Here is a 22441-nt window from a genome sequence, read left to right as displayed (position 1 = left end):
AGCTAAAAGAGGAGTTGATTTTTGTGAAGGTATGGAGAGTGTTCTTGGAGCCTCCCATTGAAGCACCTGCACAGGGCAACCTCCACGAAGCAGGGTCAAATTCATATTCCTCGGAGCTGCAATGGCTGGATGGGGGTTGCTGATAGGCTACTTTGGTCTATGGTTCAATAATGGAAAATGGATCCACAGGGTATCCTTCTCAGGGCATTTTCATTTTAAGGACCTAATCTAGAGAGGGTAAAGCCTGTTAGGACAAATGAAATACGTCACATGATACGAATAGGGAGTAAATATCTTGACAATGGGGCTTTGCTGATACTCTCCAGAAATACGGAAATACCTGTCCACTCCACCAACCTTGAGATTTGGAGAGTGTCGTCAGTTCATGAGAAAGCTCTGGGTGGCTTGACCCTATGTTGTTCTCTGCAAAAATGTCCACCTGGTAAGCTGTTTCGGGCTCTAGGCCCTTGAGCTGATACTGGGTGATGGTGGCATTCTTGATTTTCACATCAATGTGCTGGTCTTCATTCTTGCCCTGAACTTTGTAGCGGATGATAACAGAAGAAATAGAATAGCCATCCAAGATGGTCCAAGAGACCACGGCAGAGGAGTCTGTGATGTTGGAAATCTTGATGTTTCCTGGTTGAGGAGGGAGAACTGGAAATTTAAAAAAAAAAACAGTATTTCACTTCAGATGTACTACTGTCTCTTAGATCATCATGCTTCTGAGAGAGAGGTAATGTGAGCTCGTAAACCACGAACGGCTAATAGACACTTTCTCAGATGGTACTTCCAAGCAGTTGGTAGCAGACTCCTGCAGAGTCAACAGAATGGCACAAGATGCGAAAATGGCAACACATATATCACATATTTGCATCAAATTACACTAAATAAAGGCCTCAGAAATTGTTACTCCAAAAATCTACATTACCCTGTTCTTGGTGCTGGGAAGGATAGAAAGATTACGAGAGCCGACATTTATATAGGCCCTTCCATGTAGTAACTCATTTCCTCTTCTTAATAATCTTACCACAGGTATGGAGGCCCAGAAAGGTTAAGGGACTTGGCCAAGGTCACACGGCTATTAAGTAGAAGAAATAGGACTCGACTCCTGGCAGTCTGACGGCATGGGCCACTGTCTTAGCCACTGTCCCATGTGGCCTATCCTTGCGCTAAGCGCATTTATGGAGCACTAGCAAGTCAGGGTATACATAAGAAACTGGTTAAGCATCTAGCTGACAAAGTGCTGTAAGGATTTGGGAAAAAGAGAACATTCCGTTCAGGGGCATAGGGAGGAAGAGAGAGAGGTGCTTGGAGGTGTTCCAGATGAAGACGGCATGCAGAATCATCTCTGCACTCAAATTCCCTCCCGATAAAGGGCACGGGCTGGAAGGGAACTCTGTGACTCCACAGAGCCTAAAGCTATGGGACTCAAGGAAAGAAGGAACCCACAGTCTTGCCCTTGATAGTAACTGGAGCTTACATTTGTGAGGCTGTTTACAAGCTGCTTCCAAATGCAGGCTCTCTCTTGACCCTCATAACCACACAGGCAGGGAGGTAAGCAAGGCTGAGATTTTTAATTATTCAAATTCCTAGAGATGAGGAAACTAACACTTCAAAAACGTAAGGGACTTGTACTGTCCTGATAAGCAAGTAGCAGAGCCAGGCCACTTCACGCCATATGAAAGTTACTGCTTATAAGCAAATTAGAACCTTCTGGAAATGTTTTAACGTACATTCTTTCTATTCTCAATTCTCAGAGATTCTTCTTCATTCTAAATTTCCTCTTTCCATGATGTTGATTCCCCATATCATACTCCTTAGGTAACTGTGGCAATTTATGAGAATTAGGTACTGGATTTTGAGCCCTCCAAATCTGATTGTCATTTTCTATGTCTAACAGGTGGTAAATTATCCAAAATCACAATTAATCAACAGTATAATATCTTAACTTCCTTTGCATCCAGTACCAAGCTTTTGTATATCCTCACAAAAATATAAAATAACCTTCCTTTACACAAGGAGATTACAGAATATTAGGAATATTAACATCTTCAGATTACTATGAACATATATTTAATATTTGTATAACAGTGCCTCAAAAAAAATTCACCTTCATAAACCAGTGGGATTCCAAGCCTGTCACAAAAAGAAGCAGTGCCTTGCAGACACCTGCTGGAAGAATAATTAATATAATTTTGGTGCCAACTAAAAATCATAAATTTGCATGTGCCAATTTATCCACTTTATGCCTAAAAGAAGTCACCCTTTGGGATAGCTCAGTGGACGTCTGATTCAGATTCAGTGAGACTGAGCCTGATAATCTACATTTTATCAGGTCCCCCAGTAACTCTAAAGTTGATTCTAAAACACTTTAGCAGATGCTAATCAGATTGTAAACGATTTGGAAGTGGGATACGCCTGTGAGAGGAGCTTCTCCAAGAACCGACCTTGCTTTGAAGCTGTCGGTTGCCCGTTCAAAGAGACAAATGGGTAGCATGGTTTGGCAAGAACAAACAAAACATAGAACTGAAATGTGATTGAGAGTCCTAGCCCATAATTTACTAGCTGTACACCTTTGGTCAGTGACTGATCCTTCTTTGTGCCTCAGGTTCCTCATCTGCTAAATGTCATGATAATTCCGACTCTACTTTCTTCATAAAGTCATTGTATCAAACGAGATACTCTGCATACACATAGACAGGAACACATTATACACATGTATTATTTTTTACCTATGTTTGGGACCATATACCAAATCTAATTCATTCCACTCCTTACACTTGGTCCAGTTGGAATTGCTAGGCTGGACATTAACATAAACTTTATAACTAAAAGCATTAATTTTATTTCTGAACAACCTATATGCAAGATCAGCCAATGACAACATAGTATATTAACAAATATATCAGTTAAGACTGAAATGTTCTCATCCACATCCTCCTTGCCGTAATTTCCTGACCCTGTAGGGACGGGCTCCTCCCCTGCCGATCTCAGCATCTCTACCACCACCACCAGCACAATCCTCCCCCTAGTCAAACTCCACTCAACCTCCCTCTTTCAGTGACTACTACCTGGTTTTCATTTAATCCTATAAATATGATTCTGATGATGTGATTTTGATAGTTCAATATTTAATAGTTTGATATTTAATTCTAATGAGGGTAAAACTATAGTGCTTATAGTGAATGAACATCTAAGACAACTTTGGAAAAGAAAGTAGTGATTCACCCTACTGTTATCACGACATTTAATAAATCTATAGTAATTTAAAGAGGTTGGAAAAGGTGCAGGAACACACACACATCAATGGAAAAGAACAGAGTGCCCAGAAATAGATGCAAAACCAATATGAGAACTTGGCATCTGATACAGAAAGCATCACAAGTCACTATTCAGTGTGTGGCATTGGGACCACTGGCTTGCCATATGTGAATAAATAGGATTAAAACAAAAAAGGTTAAAATGTTTACACCATACCCCAAAATAACATCCCTATATTTGGAGACCTAAATACGCAAAAACAAAACACTAGAACTAGCAGAAAAAAATACAGACAGTGTATTTATGACCTTGGGGTCATAATTCCAAATCAGGGAATAATTCTAAAACAGCAAATAATTCCAAAACAGGGAATAATTCCAAAACATAAAAAGTACAAACCACAGAGGTAAATATTCACAGGTCTGATTACATCAAAATGTAAACTATCTGTAGGGTAAAAGATACCACAAAAAATAAGGAGATTAGGAGAATTTACTTGCAATATATATAATAAGATTAGTGTCCAAACTGTATAAACAATTTTACAAATCAGTAAGAAAAGACAATCATTAGCAAATGTGCAAAGTTTATCAACAAATCTATCAAATGAGGAAATCGAACTGCCCAACAAAATGCCCAAGAAAAGATGCTCAACCTTGCCAGTTATCAGGGAAATGAAAATTGAAATTAACCGTGAGGCATCATTTTTTATCTTTGAGATTAACAAAAATAAAATGGTCTGACAATATCAAGTGATACAGATATAGGAACAGGAGAGAGATACAGAGATGGATGTAGGGAAAAATGGTACTCTCATATACTCCTGGACATGGTACACATTGAATAGCCACTTTAGAGGGTAACAGCCCATCAGTTCCTCTTCTGGACATGCTCCCTAGAAAAGCCCTCACACCTCTGCACATGGAGGCATGTATAAGGACGGCCATTGCATTTTTGTTTGTGATAGTGAAAAAAAAGAAAATAAGCTAAATGTCCAGCTAAAAGGGAATGGATATATAAGATACTATGTTCATAACATAGAATATTATGCAGAAGTCCAAAAAGCACATCTAAACAAATTAGATCTAATCAGATCTAAATAAATTAACATAGATAGATAAAAATCATAATGTTTATTCACAAAAGCAAGAGGAAGAATAATATGTATATATGTACATTTATGGATGTATATAATGTATTAAAATTATACGACATTGAATGGAAAGATACTTAACAAACAATTTTAGTTGTCTCTGGGGAGAGGGGAATAGAATTAGAGTAGGGATGATGGCCAAAGGGGATTTGATATACAGTCATACATTGCTTAATGATGAGGATAATGTATATAATTATGTATTTGAATAGGGGGAGGGTTATTTACATTCTAAGGGGACGTATATTCTAAGAAATGCATTGTTAGGCAACTTTGTCATTGTGCAACCACCATAAAGTGTACTTATACAAACCTAGATGGAATAGCCTACTCTGCACCTAGGCTACATGGTACTTTCTTACGGGACCACCATCACATATGCAGTCTGACATTGACTGAAATGTTGTCATGAGGCACACGACTGGATCTGTATTGTGTTATTACTCCCACAAATCAACAAAAAGGCTGGAAGCAAGTATGAGAAAATGTTAACAGTTGGTAATTCTGGGTGGTAGGAATGTGAGTGTTTGTTGTATTATCCTCTGCACCATTCAGTAACTTTTAAATTCCACAGAATTTTGAAAAATAATGAAGAATCTCCAAACACTGACAAAACAGTGGAGACTTCCGCATGTCACTGCTACCAGAATAGAGTAGCTGGAGAAACACTGAGCCAGTTTCTCCACCTGTCACTGAGGAAATAGAGACACAGCTGCAGAAGAGAGCCTCAGACGGGGGGCGCTCGGAAGGGACCACACGATCCTGACTCAAGAGGTAGTTGGTGGGGCCAAGAAATATCTAGTCTTTCCAAGGGCTCAAAAATGCAAAGACACAGTTCTAATGCAGTCAATCAAAAAAGAACTCTCTGCTCAATGATGAAAAAACTTTCACTGCTACAAAGAAACCCAAGAAGTTCCAACTAATTTTAAATGACCAATCTAAAATTGAGAAAAGCCTGAATTACAGAATGTTTTGAAAGAAAAGTGGTCTGATTACTCTGAAATATATATTGTAGCTCCAAGAATTGTCTGTTAAAAAGATTTTTTTTTTAAGCAAACTTATTCGGCTTTTGCCATTAGGAAAGGCTCATCTATAATGAATTGGCATCCATGTACGTGTAGATACATGACAGTCCGGAAAACTGTCCTGGAACAGATTGAACAAGCCCCAGAAAACTTTATCCATGTTATTAAATTATTTAATAAGTACCTCCATATGACAGAAAGGTAAATTTTAGTGCAGTCCTGCCTGAATTATTGCAAATTCAAATACATGGCGCTTTCTTATATATTGCAGGTTATTAAAAGGATTTGATGTGTTGGGATGGGGGCACTAATTAGCCTTTTACAATTTCTAATGAACAGTCTTGAAGTGCTGGTAGCTAAGTCCACGTGGCAGTAGCCAAATGTTCAGGCAAGAAGGGGCAGGAGAAGCCACTTACCGTCGCTGAGGGTCCAAGCGGTGAGATCTTCACTCCATTCCCCCTGGGCCTTGGTGTTGACTCTGGCTCGGACTACGTACTGCTCCCTGGGGTGTAAATTGTTAAGCAGCACCGAGGTCAAGTTGCCTGGCACTTTAATATTCTGCTGATCACTATTCACTTGCACAGACCTCCTCTCCACCTCCACATAAAAGTCATCTTCTGAGTTTGGAAATATTGGTTGCCAGGTCAAATTTAGAGTGGTCTGACTTTTCGGTAGGAGACTGAGACCCCTTGGAGGAGGAAGACCTGGGAGAGACCAGAAAGATCATTATTTTTACATAGGTGGAAGGTAACAGCCCCAAAGGTCAGCTTCACAGAGTCACCTTGGCTTCTAGAATAATACACAACTTCACAAGCTATCAAAGAAACACAAGCTGGTAGCCATATTTTTTTCTACCAAAATTGCAAATCTTTAAAAAAATTCTAACACGTAGTTTGAATAATTATAATATAGGAATACAAGTCCTTTGGAGAATAGTTTGGGAATATTTTTCAAGAGTCCTAGAAATTACATATACTTTGGCCCTGTAATATCTGAATAAATAATGTAAAGGAAGAGAAAAACCTAGGTGCATGAAGATGTTCATTACAGCATTATTTATAATAACAAACAACTGGAAGAAATCTAAAGGCTCAAAATAGGGACATGCTTTAATAAATTGTGATATAGCCATCCAATAGATTGAAATAGATAATTGGGAGAAGGATGGAAGCCCAATAAAAATATTTATAATACATGAGAAAAAACTCTCATTGGAACTTGGTAAAAGTCATGTCTATAAGTGGTGAAAGGGAGGAAACTGATAAAAATGAAAACAGTGCATTTCCTGAGGTTGTGGGGTTCCTGAGTTTTTAGGGTTTCTCTCACTACTCTGAGCAATACATTTTAAAGCGATTTTGGGGTTACTTCCCCCTGGCAAGGAGAATTTCAGACATCATAGCAGCTGTGACGGTAGGGCCAGGCCTGGCCCCGCTCTGATCACATTGAGGGATTGGCTACAACCACAGCTGCCTGGTCATAATTACCCAGAAGAACCTGGGCTACTGCAGAGGTAACTGAACGGAAACACTATAGGTTTTGAAATCAAAGAGACAGGGGCATGCTGCTTTAGTTCTGTGGTCTTGGGAAAATTCACAACCTCTCCAAGTTCACATGTAACACTCATCCTCCAGACTCAGGAGGGGTAAATGAGAAAATGGGGCTCTATTAGCGTTACCTCTCTCCTTCCTTCTCTTCCCTCCTTCCTAAGATGTCTTATCTTGTGTCAACAGACAGAGGAGGAATGTTTGTTTTCAGTTAATAACAGTAAATCTATTTTTAAATTCCAGATATGAAGTATTTTCAAAACATAGAAGAAAGATCCTCTAACTTATGCAGTCTCAAGGGGGACATTATTCAATTAAAATCAATTAAAAATTGGTTCTTGGGTATGAGAAAACTTTAGATATTGCAATGGTTTAGGAAGGGCCACAATACAGAACAGATCTGTGGTATTAAAATTCATGGCAGAGAGACATTAGGACAAAATAGACATTCTGCCCTAAAGACAAAAATATCTAGAAAGCTCTTTTGGGGGTGGTAATTTAAACAACAAACAAACAAGTTTGAGAAACACTGCTCTAACTCTTCGTTGGAAGTGAGAGGAAGTCTGTCCATCCACCAGGAGAGCAACTCTCACGGACCAGCTCTGACTGCTCTTAGACTAGGGAGAACCAGCAACCAGGTCCAGCGATTTGCTTGGCATTTTGCTAAAGGTCTTATTGGTCCTTTCTCTATAACCTTTGCAAATTGAGAGCAGTGATGTCAACTCCTTTTGCTCATCTCTAAAGTTTAAATTCCAGAATAAGCCCCCCAGGGTGGTTAGGCACACTTACGATGACAAAGCAGAGCAGAGGGATGATGTTTTGGAGCACGCACGTAAGCCTAAGCCTGGGCCTGGGACGGCGGAGTAACTTGATAAATGGGCCTTTTCCTTCTTCCTTCCCTCTGGGAACATGATTTGCCCTTCAGCTCTCCCTACCTGCCCTCTTTCTGCCATGTGTTCAGATGTGTTCTCTTCTCTCCCCCCTGGCCTCCCTGGCCTTCACTACTCAATCAACCCACATATAAATAGTGCAACTGCCAGAGATGAATTAAAAAACAAACATCAGCAAAATTCAAATGATGGGAAAAAAAGAGCCTTCAAGAATTCCCTTCCCGCCCAGCCCTGAGAACTACTTTGAAATATTCCAAGAGACTTCTAAATACATCCTGGCTGGAACATATTCTGAGGGCTGAAGACAGTGCAGCGTGGGTCTGTGAAGTGTTTTATGTTCTGTTTCGTAAATACTTTCCATCTGAGTCCGACTATGACCTTCCCTTTTGGATTCATCAAAACTGGCCAGAGAGAGAATTAACTACCATTTGCCTTTGTAGCAGCAACCTGACAACGTATTGGGGACAGCTTTGATCAGAGCCATGGAGATCTCTGGACCCTCTAACTGCTACTTTTTGTATTCACCACCCGGTGGGGTCCCAGGAAGCCATTTCTGCCTTGTGCAATGCTCCTACGAGTGCCAGAGTAGCTCTCGAGTCCATTTGGTTCTTTAAGGATACTGCTGGTCAGATGAAAGCTAGGTAGGGGTGTCAAGGGGGGTCTCTGCGAGGAGAACACAACCCCTGCAGGAGAGCTAGATGCTATTCCTCGTCTCTCACTGCGTCATTCCGTATCCTTCTGCCTTTGGTAAATGGACTAAAAGTAGGAAAATTTATCAAATGGGATAAGGAAATAGTGCCTGTGGGCTCCTAGGTAAAAACAATAATAATAATAATTGGACAAACAAAAGGGTATCAAGTCTGAAGATCTAGTATGGTGATGCATAAGATGCATCACTATGGGCAAGTTATTAACCACTCTGAGACTCTACTTTTCCATCTGTAAAATGAGGAAGATGATAATTCTTACCCTTCAAGGTAGTAAGAATTAAATATATGTGAAGTTGAAACTATAAAGCGCTGACCAGGAGATAGTAACAGAATAATCATACCCAGTGGACACTAGAAAAGAGAACTTTACAAGGGATCACTCTAATGTTTCAGAGGAGAGTACCTGGTCTCAGAGAGCTGGGGTCCAGGTTAGCATCAAGAAAGCTTCACGAATTCAAGGGCTCCTCGATTAACACAATAGAAGGTCAATCAACACTGACTAACATCAATCACGAAATACTCCTACATATATTATTTAGAATGTCTGGACCCAGGACCAGCAACATCAAACATCACTTGGGAACTTTCTAGAAATGCAGACTCTTGAGCCCTACACCCAACCTGAACCTATTGAATCTGAAATGCTGGGGATGGAGCCCAGAAATCTTTTTTAACAAGCTCTTCAGGTGATTCTGATGGACACGAATGTTTGAGAACCATTGATTTAGAAACATGGAAGTATCTATTCTAAGAAATCGCTTAAGGAGATTTAGCCAGCCCCTTCCTATGGGAAGCAGGACCTGGAGGAGGAGGGGTGGAGCGGGGGACTGCTGTTCTTTGCACACGAGCCTTTGATTCTATTTGATGTTTTAATTACGTCCATGAATTACTTTGAAAAATTAGAAATTATTTTTAAAAATAAATAAACTGGGATTTCTGAAGTATGTGTGCTGCAAGAGCCTAGCCTGGGCCCTTAAGGTGGAAACAGGAAGCTAGTGGTAACCCTCGGGAGCCAAGGCTCAGCACAGTCGCTACTAAGTACATCCAACTCCTAAGGGATGGCCCTGCCTTCCTGAAGGCTCATCTGCTTCCTTCTCTGTCCCCGTGGAGTGCGGCAGACCCCCTCCCCCAGGGAGAAAGACCAGGAGTGCAGCCCAAATAAAGGGCCGGTTTGGCTCCAAATTGCTACCCTTCCTGTCACTTTCCCACCCATTCAAAAGCAAACTCCTTCCACCTCCATCCCCACCCACCCACTCACCCACCACCACCCTTCCTGGTCTTCCTTCCTCTTTCCCCTTCCTCCCCCTCCCACCCAGCTCAGGAATAAATGCTGTTGACTTCAGCTGACCGATGGAAGCTGTTGTGAAGCGTCTCACGGGGCCAGGATGCCCTTCGCCGCCCTCTCCCCGCCGGACCAGCTGCACGCAGAGCTCATATTCGGTTCGAGGTTCCAAATGGTTAAGGGTAACGATCTCATTTGTCACTGAGGAGAGGGAAAGTCCAGGAAACTTAAGTTGGCATTCGTTAAACTGGAATATTGTTATTGTCATGTGAACGAATGTTTGGTTTTTAAAAATACAATGTCTTAGTGAAACACTAACAGAGGCAATTCCATCTTCAGGGCCTCATCATTCCTAAGATAAGGAAAATGAAGCTTTTTAAAGAAGTTTCCAGGTCAAGATGTATACATTCATAGAAGTATCTTTGTACACTTCTGCTCAGTGTTTCTATCTTTTCATTCGTAGAGTAAAACGGCACAAATCTTTGAGTATATGGAATACCAATCAAATTTAGGGAAAAAAATCTCATTCAGAATAATGTAAACTAATTTCCACTGTTTTCAAGTACATACAGAGATTGCAATCAAGCTATCAAGAGAGGGGACTCTGAGAGTTTGCTTACAATGACGTACAATGGATTCGTATCACTACAAATGCAGGGCTCTGAAGGACTTGAAAACAGATCCCATTAACAAGTGATACACGCTTCTTTCCTCCTTAGCTATCCACTTTAGCCAGCCCCTGTTTCTCCATGGATATTGCAAAGGCAGATTTTTGCCTTAACCATAGGATAAATTCCCAATTGGGAAGAAAAGAATTGGGCTGTGTTTAAGAGTTCTTAGAAGACCCCTTTGTGGGTGTCCACTTGTAGAAAGAGTTGATGGATTATTACCACTCTATGAAAAAAAAAATCTGCTTTTAAATAAGACCTAACCATTGATGCTAGGAACAGCAATCCAGCAAATCAGCCCTATGCCGCTGGGGTTCTGAATTTTGGCTGAGTCTACAATAGAATGTGGACAGCTCAGGAATGATACCATGACTTTATTCAGCATACCCAGGTCAGCTAGCATTATTAAACCAAAACCCCTCATTTTTTGTAATTTCCTCAATTACCTACACATAGTGGGTAGAGGGCCCTTTTTAGGAAATCACAGGTGAGATGAGACTCAAGTATTAGTGGAAGGATGCATGTTACCTACAAGCCTAAGAGTGGCAGATCTCCATCCAAGATGGCACGATTAAAGCAGCATGGTCAATGATAATGCTCAGTTTTCTTTTTAAAAATTGTGATTTTTACATCATCATGCAACAAATAGAACTGTAATTTGTATGAGATACATTTAATAAATAAACAACTGTTTTCGTAAGCTTTTGATATTTTATCACATTTCGTTGAATTATTTTTTTCTTTCAGGAAGTTGGGGGAGGGGGACATCGTTCTCTTTGCCCACACCCCTTCCTGCCTCCACCCCAGTCCCATCTGCCACAACCCAAACTTTTCACGTCCAAATTCCTCTTAAAATCTCTGTGCATTAGGGGCCTGCAGGATGGGGCAAGGTTCAAATGAGAAAAAGAATAAATGACTCCACATGGCAGCAACAATCACTCCTCAGATTTATGAAGATTGGGCTCTGCCTTCCCAGCCGACCCTAGACTTTCCCGTTACCATATTCGTGGCATAAACCTGTGTCTTTCAACATGACCAAGCAAGACAGAGTGACTAAAAACAGGACTGGAGATCCAGGGAGGCCTGGAAAGGAAATGTTGACATAGAAGTAACTCTTGACACAGGCTGGTTCTAGGTCCCACAACTTCCAGAAAGTTAGCCCGGAAACCCAGAGGCCCCTGCACTCTTGACTGAATACTCTGAAACAGAATCCTCTGTACAGATGCCACCTTGGGGTAGACCATTGAGACTGGGAGAAGGGATTTCTACACTTGGGGACAATTTTTTTCCTGGTGCCATATCTGCAGCTGCAGCCTTTCCTGTCCAAACCTTACCTTGAATGTCCCGCCAGGCCTCATAATGATTAACAGGCTTGTATAGAAGCTTCTTGGATTTGATTGGTCCATCCCCGAAGTAAGGCTCAGAGCTGATGTTGATGACAGCAAAGTTATGTCCAGTGTCGATCACATTTGGGGCATTCAGGGGCTTTGGAAGAACTGAATAAAATTCCAGCAATCAGATTAGTCCTTGGATTTGGGGCTTCATCATCGTCCTTAGGTAGGAAAGAGGGTGAATACCCTTACATTTCCAACAAAGCCCTCTTAGACTTCTCTGCTGCGATTCAACACAATCATCTGCTCTGTGAGCTTCTCGCTTGTTCTTGCCCCTTCAACCCCTTAGTCACAGTCAAAGTGCTTTCATAAAATATGAGCACTCCTCTGCTGAAGACCTTTCAATGGATTCCCATTAATTCAGAATAAAGTCTAAATTCATACCATGACCTGCCAAGGTTTTGCACGATGGAGCCCCAGCCTCCTCTTCTCCTCACCCAATACCCTCCAGTCGCACTGACCTCCTGTCAGTTCATCCAACTAACAATGCACCAAGTTGCTTCCTGTCTCAGGTTCTTTATAGATGTCCTCCTGCAAAGAACGCTCCAGACCTCCCGCTATTCTCCCGTTAACTCTTACTCATCATTCAACTCTCAGCTCTGATGTGACTTCTTCACAGGTGCTATCCCCGAACCTCATTTAGGCTCAGGTGTGTCACACACTTTCACAGAACTTACACTTTTCCTTCATTGTAATTTTCAGATTTTACTATTCTTTGTGATTTTGTGTGATTATTTAATATGTCTTCCCACTAGACTATGTGTTTTCTCTCTCTCTCTCTCTCACTGCTTCAAACAACACAAATTTATCATCTTACAGTTCTGGAGGTCAGAAAGACCTGGGTCTCAGTGGGCTGAGATCAAGATGTTGGCAGGGCTGTGCTCCTTTCTGCAGGCTCTAGGGGAGAATCAGTTTCCCTGTTCTTTCCAGCTTCTAGAAACTATCTTCGTCTGTTGGTCCATGGCCCTTCTTCCAACTTCAAAATCAAGAACACTGCATCTCTCTGATCGTTCTTCAATGTGATATCTCTTTCTGACTACACTCAGGAAAGGTTCTCTACTTTCAAGGACTCATGTGCTCAGAGTGGATCCACCAAATAATCCAGAACAATCTCAAAGACCACATATTCTCAATGGGGGCAATAGCACCCTCAAGGAGATGAAAATTGGTCCTTGGGGGGTGAAAATATCTTAGTTATTACAATGGTTTGTGGTCTTCCAATGAGCCACAGTACATAAACAGATATATGGCACGTCTATGACATAACATTTTATGGTGATGGGAGGAGAGTTTTGAATAAAATGTCTAAAAGGGCTCCTTAACAGGAGGATAATGATAAAAATATTGTAAAACACTGCACTAAACTCTAAACTCCACTAGGGCAAAAACCATGTAGGTTTGTTCACAGTGAATCACATTGAATAAACGTCAACTGAATTTGCAGTGTACTCTATAGCTCCATTAGCTTGACCTTCTTAGGAATGCATAACTGTTGGTTTTTTCTCCCCAAGAGTGTATGTTACATAATGTAGAATCTTCCAGATTTCAGGGGACAAGTTTCAATAATTTTACTTGACCTCTCTGTCTCAATATTTTGACTCACTATCAGTAATAATTACCTTCAAGTCTTTGCTCGGATATCATCTTCCCCGCAAAGCCGGATCAGCCTATTTACAATTACAGTCACCCCTCCTGCCTTGCCCTAGCATTCTCTGCCCCCTTTTCTGCTTTGATTTTCCCCAAGATACTTAGCATTTTAGCGAACTATACATTTTACTCACTTATTTGTTCATTGCTTATCTTCCTGTGGGAATGTGAGCTCCGCGATGGGAGAGCTTTATTTTATTGTTTGCTGTTGTATTCTCAGTGCTAGAACAGGGCCTGAAACATCATAGGCCCTCAATAAATTCTATTGACTGAATGAAGACGTAGGAGGAAGTTGTCCAAGGTCAGGATAATAAAGCCAGTAAGAAGCCTGATCCAGCAGCATCCTGACTGGAGGCAGACAATGCCAGCACAGAGTTAGGTTAAGACTGGACACACATTTCACTCAGATCAGTTTCTGAAACGAGGTCATTGTTGTGAGTAAGTTCATTCATTACGTCATGCTTTCTTTGTGTGATCAAATAAGATCACCTGCTTGTTTAAACCATCCGATGCATATTTTATTATAGCCATGAATTCCAAAATCATCTCTTTTACAAGAGTGACGAAAATCGCTCCCAAATCTTTCTCTTTGTAATTTATATTTTATTTTTTATCTTTTAATCATTTTTATTGAGATAGACATATTGTAAAGACCAAAAATCTTAAGCTTATTTAGCTCAAGGGACTTTACCACATACACACCCATGTAACCACCACCCAGACTGAGATGGAGAACACCTCCAGCGCCCCAGAAGGCACTCTTGTGCCCCTTCCCCGTCAATGGGGAACTAACCTCCTGACTTCTGTCACTATAGATTAGTTTTGCCTGTTCTTTAACTTTGTATAAATGGAATCATAAATCACGAACTTTCCTTTACTAATTTTTATGTCTGTGAGACCCATCCATATTGTTGTAGGAATTAATTCTTTTTTATTGCTGTTTAGTATCCCATTGTATGAGGAATGCTGAACTGTGTTCCTCAAAATTCATATGTTCAAGTCTTAATCCCCCCAATGCCTCACAATGTAACTGTATTTGGAGGTAGAGTCTTTAAAGAGGTGATTAAGTTAAAATGAAGTCATTAGAGTGATTCTTAATCCAATCTGACTGTCATCCTCATAAAAATTAGGACACACGCACACACAGAGGGAAGAAGGAGTGAAGACAGTAGGAGAAGACCATCTACAAGCCGGGGAGCGAGGCCTCGAAAACCAACTCTGCCAACACCTTGATCTCAGACTTCCAGCCTCCAGAACTGTGAGAAAATAAATTTCTGTTGTTGAAGGCACCCAGTCTGTGGCACTTTGCCATGACAGCCCTAGCAAATTATTTCATATGAATTTACCAAAATTTATTTATCTTTTCTAATGTTGATGGATATTTGGGTTAATTTCAGTTTTGGGCTATTATGAATAAAACTGCTTGGAACATCCTTGAAGATGTCTTTTTTGAACATATGCACTCATTCCTTTTGAGCATATACGTAGGAGTAGAATTGTCAAGTCACAGGGGAGATGCATGCTTAGCTTATTAGATATTGCCAGTTTTCCAAAGTGGTTATACCAACTTGTACTCTGATAGTGAAGCCTTGTATCTGTTTTTTTTTTAAAATACCATGGTTAAAGACACTGATTAATTTACCTAATGGCTATTTCCATTTTATAGATATCAGTCAATATGACAGTGAAGAGGCATCAGTGACTTAGGCCCAGAGATGCTTTTTATACATTGATGTTGCGTACTGTATCTTTCATTAAAAAATAAAAATTAGAACCAGTGACCCCTGAATCTTAGCAATATGGTTTGTTTTGAATTAATATTATTTATTTTCCATGGGCAGTAAACATTTCAAAAAGCTTTAAAAAAGATAATTTGGGGCCAACCCCATGGCCTAGTGATTAAGTTTGGTGCACTCTGCTTCAGTGGCCTGGGTTTGTGTCCCAGGTGCAGACTTACACAGCTGCAGCAGTGTCCCACAAACAAAACAGAGGAAGACTGGCACAGATGTTAGCTCAGGGTAAATCTTCCTCAGCAAAAAAAAAAAAAAAAAAAAAACAAGACGAAGAAGGTAATTTGTCTTGTCTGCATATCATTTCCTTTCTTCAAAGAACATGCAATTACTTTCCATAAATTATTTTGATCATGTGAATGTTCTACTGAATAAAACAGACCCAGGCTTTTTCCAGTAATCCAAAAAATATTAAAGATTCTGAGGTGGTTTACATGATTCTCAGGGCAGAGAATCCAAATCTATGAGGCTATATTTGTGCTACTGTTGTTATTATTGGCCTTAAAAAAAAAAAGATTATGTTCTGGGTATTTACATTCATTTCCTTTATAGAAATACCTCTGGGATTGCCCAAAGATTCCTAATCAAGTAATGAAGTGGGTAAAATATAAATCAACTTTGGTTATCTTGCTTCCTCATCTTTAACACAGGAGACTCAGGAAACAAAATGGTCTAGAAAAGATGGTGCAGGGTTTGGGAGTCAGGAGTCCCAGGTTCGAAACTGGGATTTGCTGCTCACCAGCTGTGCTACCTTAGACACGTTAACTAAACTCTCTGAACCTGTTTCCTGACTGGTAGAGTGGGGATAACAACACCTACTGCTCATGGTTCTCATGAAAATTAAATAAGGTGGAGTATGTGAGGCACTCAGCTCGCTGCCTTTCTAGAATATACACCAGAGAGCTGGTAGGTGTTTTTGTCTAATGAGTTCATAAATAACTTCCAAATTCAGAATTCCTTGTTGTGTCTACGTACACCAGCCAGGCTAACTTGAATTTACCTCCACTTTATTTCTTCCCCTCAAGCCACAAATGTACACACATCCGCTTAGATTAATTTGAATTTTGAAATACTAATGCATAGCAGGAAGAATACTTAAAACCCTGAACATTTAAAAAAAATCATTTGTGTTGATTATATATCATAGCCTGGGCTTCCTATTAAGTGAGCAATCCTCAAAATAAAGATTCCCCAAATTATTCCCTACAATCATGCAGAAGAAGTCGCAACAATGATGAAGCCAAACTTTCTGTGAAATGTAAACATTACCAGACACGTTGTGCCAGACACAATTCCAAGTGTTTTATATATTTAACACATCTTCACAATAACCCTGAGTGGTAGATAAACTCCGCTTCATTTCCAAATAAAAAAAGGCTCAGAGAGGTTAAATGCATTTGCTCAGGGCCACACACAAGGTTACTAGCTGTTAGGGACAAAACTCAAACCCCGGGTATGTGACTCCAAAGGTTACATACTTAATCCCTCCTTTCCATTTTCACACATATAATTTTTTTTAAAGAGGGTAAGTATCCTGGAAAATATCCAGAAAGCATTTTAGTGGCCAGATAGCCTTTCTATCTAGAAGCAGCCCCCAGCGGTTACATAAATACAGAGCATCAAGGATACGAGCTCTTCCTCTGGGAAAAGGAGTTTACCTTTAACAGAAATGTTGAAAGGCTCTTCCACCATCCCAGCCACTGTGTTTACACTGCAGACCCAGACTCCGGAGTCAGGGGGGAGGATCCGGTCAATGGTGAACGTGGCCACTGAGAGATGACCCGTGTGGTTAAAGTCTTTTGGCTGGAAAGGTTAAAGACAAAAAAATAAAAGCTTCTAGGGCGGCATAAACACAAAGGTCCATAACGCTGACCCCATCTCATTGTTTAATGAGACGTTTTCTAGGAGAGATTAAGAAGCTCAATGCAATGCTAGTATAATCATTGGCTTATTTCCAAAGCTATTGTCGTAGCCCTGACCGTTTATATTGGATTGACGCCCTCTCAGATCCTGCTGTTGTGTTTGTGTGTTTGGGAGTGTGGGGTAAACACTTACGAGCAAGGAGTCTAATTCCCTTTAAACTGCTTCTGGTAACGTTTGCTCCTTTCCGGTCTAAGACAGAGATGGCCGGGGAGAGGACAAAATGGCTCCCTGAAGTGTTTGAGGGGCTGTGGAGTGTGGTATCATGGAAAAAGCCAGGGCTCGAAGACACATGGACCTGAGTTCACATCCCAGCTCTGCCACTTTTGACCAATTCCCTTCTCACTTAACTTCACCCAGCTAGTTTCCACTTCTGCAAAAAGGGGACAAGTAGTATGAAGTGAGATGTTGTATACAGTATGGTCAGCTCTCACTCAATGGTAAATGTTACTTCCATTAATGCATGAAAAAACTGACGAGATTTTGGAAGCTGTCAATTGGCCTCTTTTACCTAATTTGAGTAGAATCAGGAATATCTGATGTGTGGACACTGGTAACGGCATGTTCTATATAACCTGCCCCCAACAAGTCACAAGAATCTGCCTTCTGATCAAGTTGACTTTCAGTCACCATTGAGAGAAAAATAAGATAACTATTTCAAAATCTTTAGACAAGAAAATGCATCAACTTCCTGAGGCTCACTTGTGACATGGAGAAATTTGGGGTGGCTCCTGTCTGCATTTGGGATCGTTGGGAGACAGAAGGGAAGCGTATTGGAAAAGTGGCTTAGTCCTTTCCAGCAAAGAATAACCGTGGTGATGGTGGCCTAACCAGTGTTGAGCACAAGCAATGAGGGCAAAGTGAAGAGGCGGGTGACCCAGGGAATGCATTGAGACCTAGGGAGTCCGGGATCGTGGTTTCTGAACTGGAGATGTGGGAGCAGGTCTATCTGGAGACAAATGGACTATGCTGGACTCTCCTCTTCTACACTCCACTAATTGCTGCTCCACAGAACATGCTAGGAGGAGGCCAGTGATCACAGCCTCATGTGCTGGTAGCACCTGGTAGGTAGCACATGAGTCTCCTGCTGACTCACGGGTTGCAACCCTCCTTCATGGCCACTGGACACCTCTCCCTTCCTGATCTGAGGAGTCAGAGATGAGGGTATGGTGGGGGCAGAGCCTGGCACAGGCTGACACACACATCTTACCATACACAGCCAGACAGTTCTGCAGAGTAAGTGCCATCCTTGGCACTCAGTTCCACCACTTCCCCTGTGGTGGCGTATTTCCAGCCTTCACTGCAGGGCTGGCCGTGCAGGGGAAACCACTGAGGCTGCAGCCAGTCTGCTCTACTCCCCAGGGATATGGCATGTTGTCAAAGCTAACAACACAGTGGCCCAGGAGGATGCAAGCTTCGATGGAATCTAGCCTTTGGGGGAGTGATGACTACACTGAAAGCATCCAGTGATGTCAGGAGGTCAGGTTAAGAATAGCTCTTACATGGAGCACTGTCCCATCCGGCTTCACGAGGGTCATTTCTTCATTAGCAGGTAGTGGCTGGCCAGAGGCTTTGCAGATGGGGTTGAATTTCCCACTGTTTACTTCTGTGTGATCTGGCAAATCCTCTATCTTTGGGGTCATCCTTGGCATGCCTGAACGAAGAAAGTAGCACTGTAAAATCTAATCTGTAACACACCAGCACAGTAACAATAAAAGCAGCTAACATTTAGCAAGTCACGCACCGGGCAAGAACTTCGCAACTTTTACATTGTTTTATCATCACATAATAAACTTGTGAGGTGGGTGCTATTGTGGTCCCTATTTTATAGTTGAGGAGAATTGGGCTCAGAGTCTAGATTCAAGCTCAGATCTTTATGAATCCAGAGTCCACACTCTACTATAATGCTGTGGTGGACCTGGGAGGTACAGTCTCAATATTGAAAGGATCATCTCCGCCACATCTCCGCAGACCCGATTGTTCAGTCCCTCTCTTCTTCTTTTTTTTTTCCTTTTCCTGAAGAAGATTGGCCCCAAGCTAACATCTGTTGCCAATTTTCCTCTTTTTGCTTAAGGAAGATTGTTGCTGAGCTAACATCTGTGCCAATCTTCCTCTATTTTACATGGGATGCCACCACAGAGTGGCTTGACAAAGCAGTGCTAGGTCTGCACCCAGGATCCAAACTGGCAAACCCCAGGCTGCCGAAGCAGAGCATGCAACCTTAACTACTACATCACCGGGCCGGCCCCCGCCTCTTGCTTTTTAAGACAAGTTTTACAAAAACAAAAGCAAAAAACAAAAACTAGTTCTTCTTCCACTCAGCAAGCAATACCAGGGATGATCCTTGATTTTGAGATATGAGAGCTGTCTCATTGATTGGGAAGTCTGCAAGCGGCGGGTGATTAAAAATATTCACGTTTACATCTAAGAAGTAAAGTGGAATATAACTCCCCCAAATCAATTCCTAGTCAACAGCCAAATCAAAAATGTTGCTGCCGATGTTGAAAGGAGAAAAAATGTCTCTGATATCAACAAAGCCATCAGGATTCCCTGTCTAATATCTGCATAGTAGAGAATGAATAAGCCTGAAATATAACAATTTTATTCTGAACTGTAGGGTCTTAGAGAAGCTCGACCATTTGTAACTAAATGTGAGACATGGTTGAAAACAGTCCAACATTCTGTAAGGAATGTAGGAGAAGGAGCTGTTTCACTCGCGTGCTGCTTCGTAGGGGTGCTGGGAGAAGGTGGGGTTAAGTAAACACACCAATATTGACAGTTTATATGGCTATCCTATTTCTCAGGCCTGTAATGAAACAGGCAAAGTGTGTGGAGCAAGAGAGAAAGAGGTCTGATACCTACAAAGGTAATTCCTTGCTATATCTGTAGACGTGGAGAGCTTGTGATTAGAAAATTTACAAATCTTTCAACCTTATTAGTTATTTGCGTAGGAATTTTTATAAGTGCTTTGAAGCTTTTACGGTATTTCTTTCCTTCCCTCTGCCCCTGCATTTTCTGTAGCTGGATGGAGGCGAAGGTAGATGCACAGGTGGAGGCGGGGATGGGGTGCTGGGGACAGGGGGCTGCTCTCTGAAAGCCCAGAGCCCGGATCTAGGTCTCAAATTCTCACACCTGTTGCAACATCAGCCTTAGAATAGAAAGGAAGGAGCAAAACAAAAAATCCAAATCCTTAAGCTTTTTAGTTGCCCATTTACAATCCAAGCCTCTGGCAGCCCCAAGGCATTTCCTTCCCTTCCTAGGCCCTCCCAGATTCCTGCCCTGTAGAAAGTCCAAAGTCTGGAGAAAGAAGAAAAAGGATAAAGCTGAGAAGCCAAAGCCTTGGAGAAAACAATTGTTCGTATTTCCCCCGTATTTGCTGATTTCTAACACTCGCAGAGAAAAGGTTATCAACATCTTTCTACTCTGAGTGTAGATTTCACTGGATGTGTTCCCTTCTATGACATTTATATTTATTCGACTGAAAAAGTACTATATGTTTATTATTTTTAAATTTTGAAAATACGCTTCTTTTAATTTTAAAAAATATATTCTAGGGCAAGGGTTAACAAACATTCTGCAGAGGACTAATAGTAAACATTTTCAGCTCGGCAAGCCATAAGTTCTCTGTGGTAGCTACTCAGCTCTGCTGTGGTGTAAAGGCAGCCATGTACCACCTACTGCAGACGGATGGGCGTGGCTGTGCTCCAGTAAAACTTTCTTAATGACAGCAGATGGTGGGGCAAGAAAAAGGAATGAAGTACTGCTAGGTGCTACAACATCGATAAATCTCAAAAACATTATGGTAATGAAAGAAGCCAGCCACAAAAGACCACACGCTGTATGATTCCATTTACAGTATACAAAATGTCAAGAATAAGCCAATCTGTACAGACAGAAAGTGAATGAATGGTTCCTAGGGGCTGGGAGGAGGGAAGAGTGGGAGTGGCCCCAAGATCTCTTTCAGTACGATGGAAATACTCTAAAGATTATGGTGATGGTTGCACAACTCTGCAAATATACTAAAAACCGTTGAACTATACATTTTAAAGGGATGGACTTCATGATAAAAATTATATTTCAATAAAGTTGTTTAAAAAAGATGGGGGCTGGCTTTGGTCTGGGGGTCAGAGTTTGCTGACCTCTGCTCTATGGTAATTTCTGACCTCTGCTCTATGGTAATTTCTGCACTAGAATTATTTAAAATTTCATTTTGAGGGCAATCTTTTCTATTTCTATTTTTTCTTTTTTTTAGGACTTTTTTTTTTGCTTTTTTTTTGGTGAGGAAGATTGGCCCTCAGTTAACATCTGTTGCCAATCTTCTTCTCCCCACACCCCAAAGTCCCAATACATAGTTATATATCCTAGTTGTAGGTCATTCTAGTTCTTCTATGTGGGATGCTGCCACAGCATGGCTTGATGAGTGGTGTGTAGGTCCGTGCCCAGGATCCGAACCAGTGAACCTCGGGCCACTGAAGCAGAGCACAAGAACTTAACCACTCGGCATGGGGTTGGCCTCCTCTATTTTCTTCTTTCTTACTATCTTTTAAAAAATACCTTTTGCCCCAACCTCTCCAAAGCAGTTCTTTCCCTGCTGTACATATCCAGGGCAAAGGGTGGTCCTAGAGAAGGGGGCAAAAGAGGTGAGTGGAGCTCTCAGCTGGCCTGTCATTACTCACTGTGCTACAAAGAGCATGTGGTTTATTCCTAGTGGAAAGAGAAATGAAGGCCAGTATTAGAGTTTGTAGAAAAGAATCAGAAAGCTGTCCTGTAGGAGTTGGGCTATATTCTTCCCAACTTGTGGATGGAAACAGAGTGGTTTGAGAATTTGGGGTACTGGGGCAGGAACTATACCAGCAAAGCCTGGTTCAGACACGCTTAACATGGCCCTGACCACCGTGTTACCTTGCTTTACCTTCTCTCTCACACTGGAGCCCTTGGCGTCCTGGAGCGCAGAGGCACCCTTGGAACCGATCACACGTCTCCCCATTGGTACACCTGCACCTGAGCTTACAGTCTGGCCCATAATAACCAGGCTGGCAGGCTGTAAACAGAGACACCAAAAACCAGAGTTAATCCAGGGGAAGGGAGAAAACTCAGGGTGTAGGTGGCTAGTTTTATTTTTCTCTCCAAGTTATCAACCTTGCTGATTCATGGAAG

The 22441-nt window shown here is 41.5% G+C and overlaps 1 protein-coding gene across 2 annotated transcripts in view; it reads right to left on the bottom strand.

Annotated features, from left to right (window-relative positions):
* TEK (TEK receptor tyrosine kinase) overlaps positions 1 to 22441 on the bottom strand; it is a 103951-nt gene that overhangs the window by 19129 nt on the left and 62381 nt on the right. For both annotated transcript variants that reach the window (XM_046664773.1, XM_046664774.1), the window contains exons 7-13: positions 22197 to 22325; positions 18787 to 18938; positions 17023 to 17167; positions 11871 to 12032; positions 9935 to 10069; positions 5859 to 6146; positions 358 to 657 (exon numbers count right to left, since the gene is read on the bottom strand). In XM_046664773.1, coding sequence (XP_046520729.1) covers positions 358 to 657; positions 5859 to 6146; positions 9935 to 10069; positions 11871 to 12032; positions 17023 to 17167; positions 18787 to 18938; positions 22197 to 22325 — 1311 coding nt within the window. The remainder of the gene's footprint in view (positions 1 to 357; positions 658 to 5858; positions 6147 to 9934; positions 10070 to 11870; positions 12033 to 17022; positions 17168 to 18786; positions 18939 to 22196; positions 22326 to 22441) is intronic.

Source organism: Equus quagga, chromosome 6 (genome assembly GCF_021613505.1).
Source record: "Equus quagga isolate Etosha38 chromosome 6, UCLA_HA_Equagga_1.0, whole genome shotgun sequence".
NCBI lineage: Eukaryota > Metazoa > Chordata > Mammalia > Perissodactyla > Equidae > Equus > Equus quagga.
Note: the sequence above shows the minus strand (reverse complement) of the source record. Positions and strands in the feature narration are given on the sequence as shown.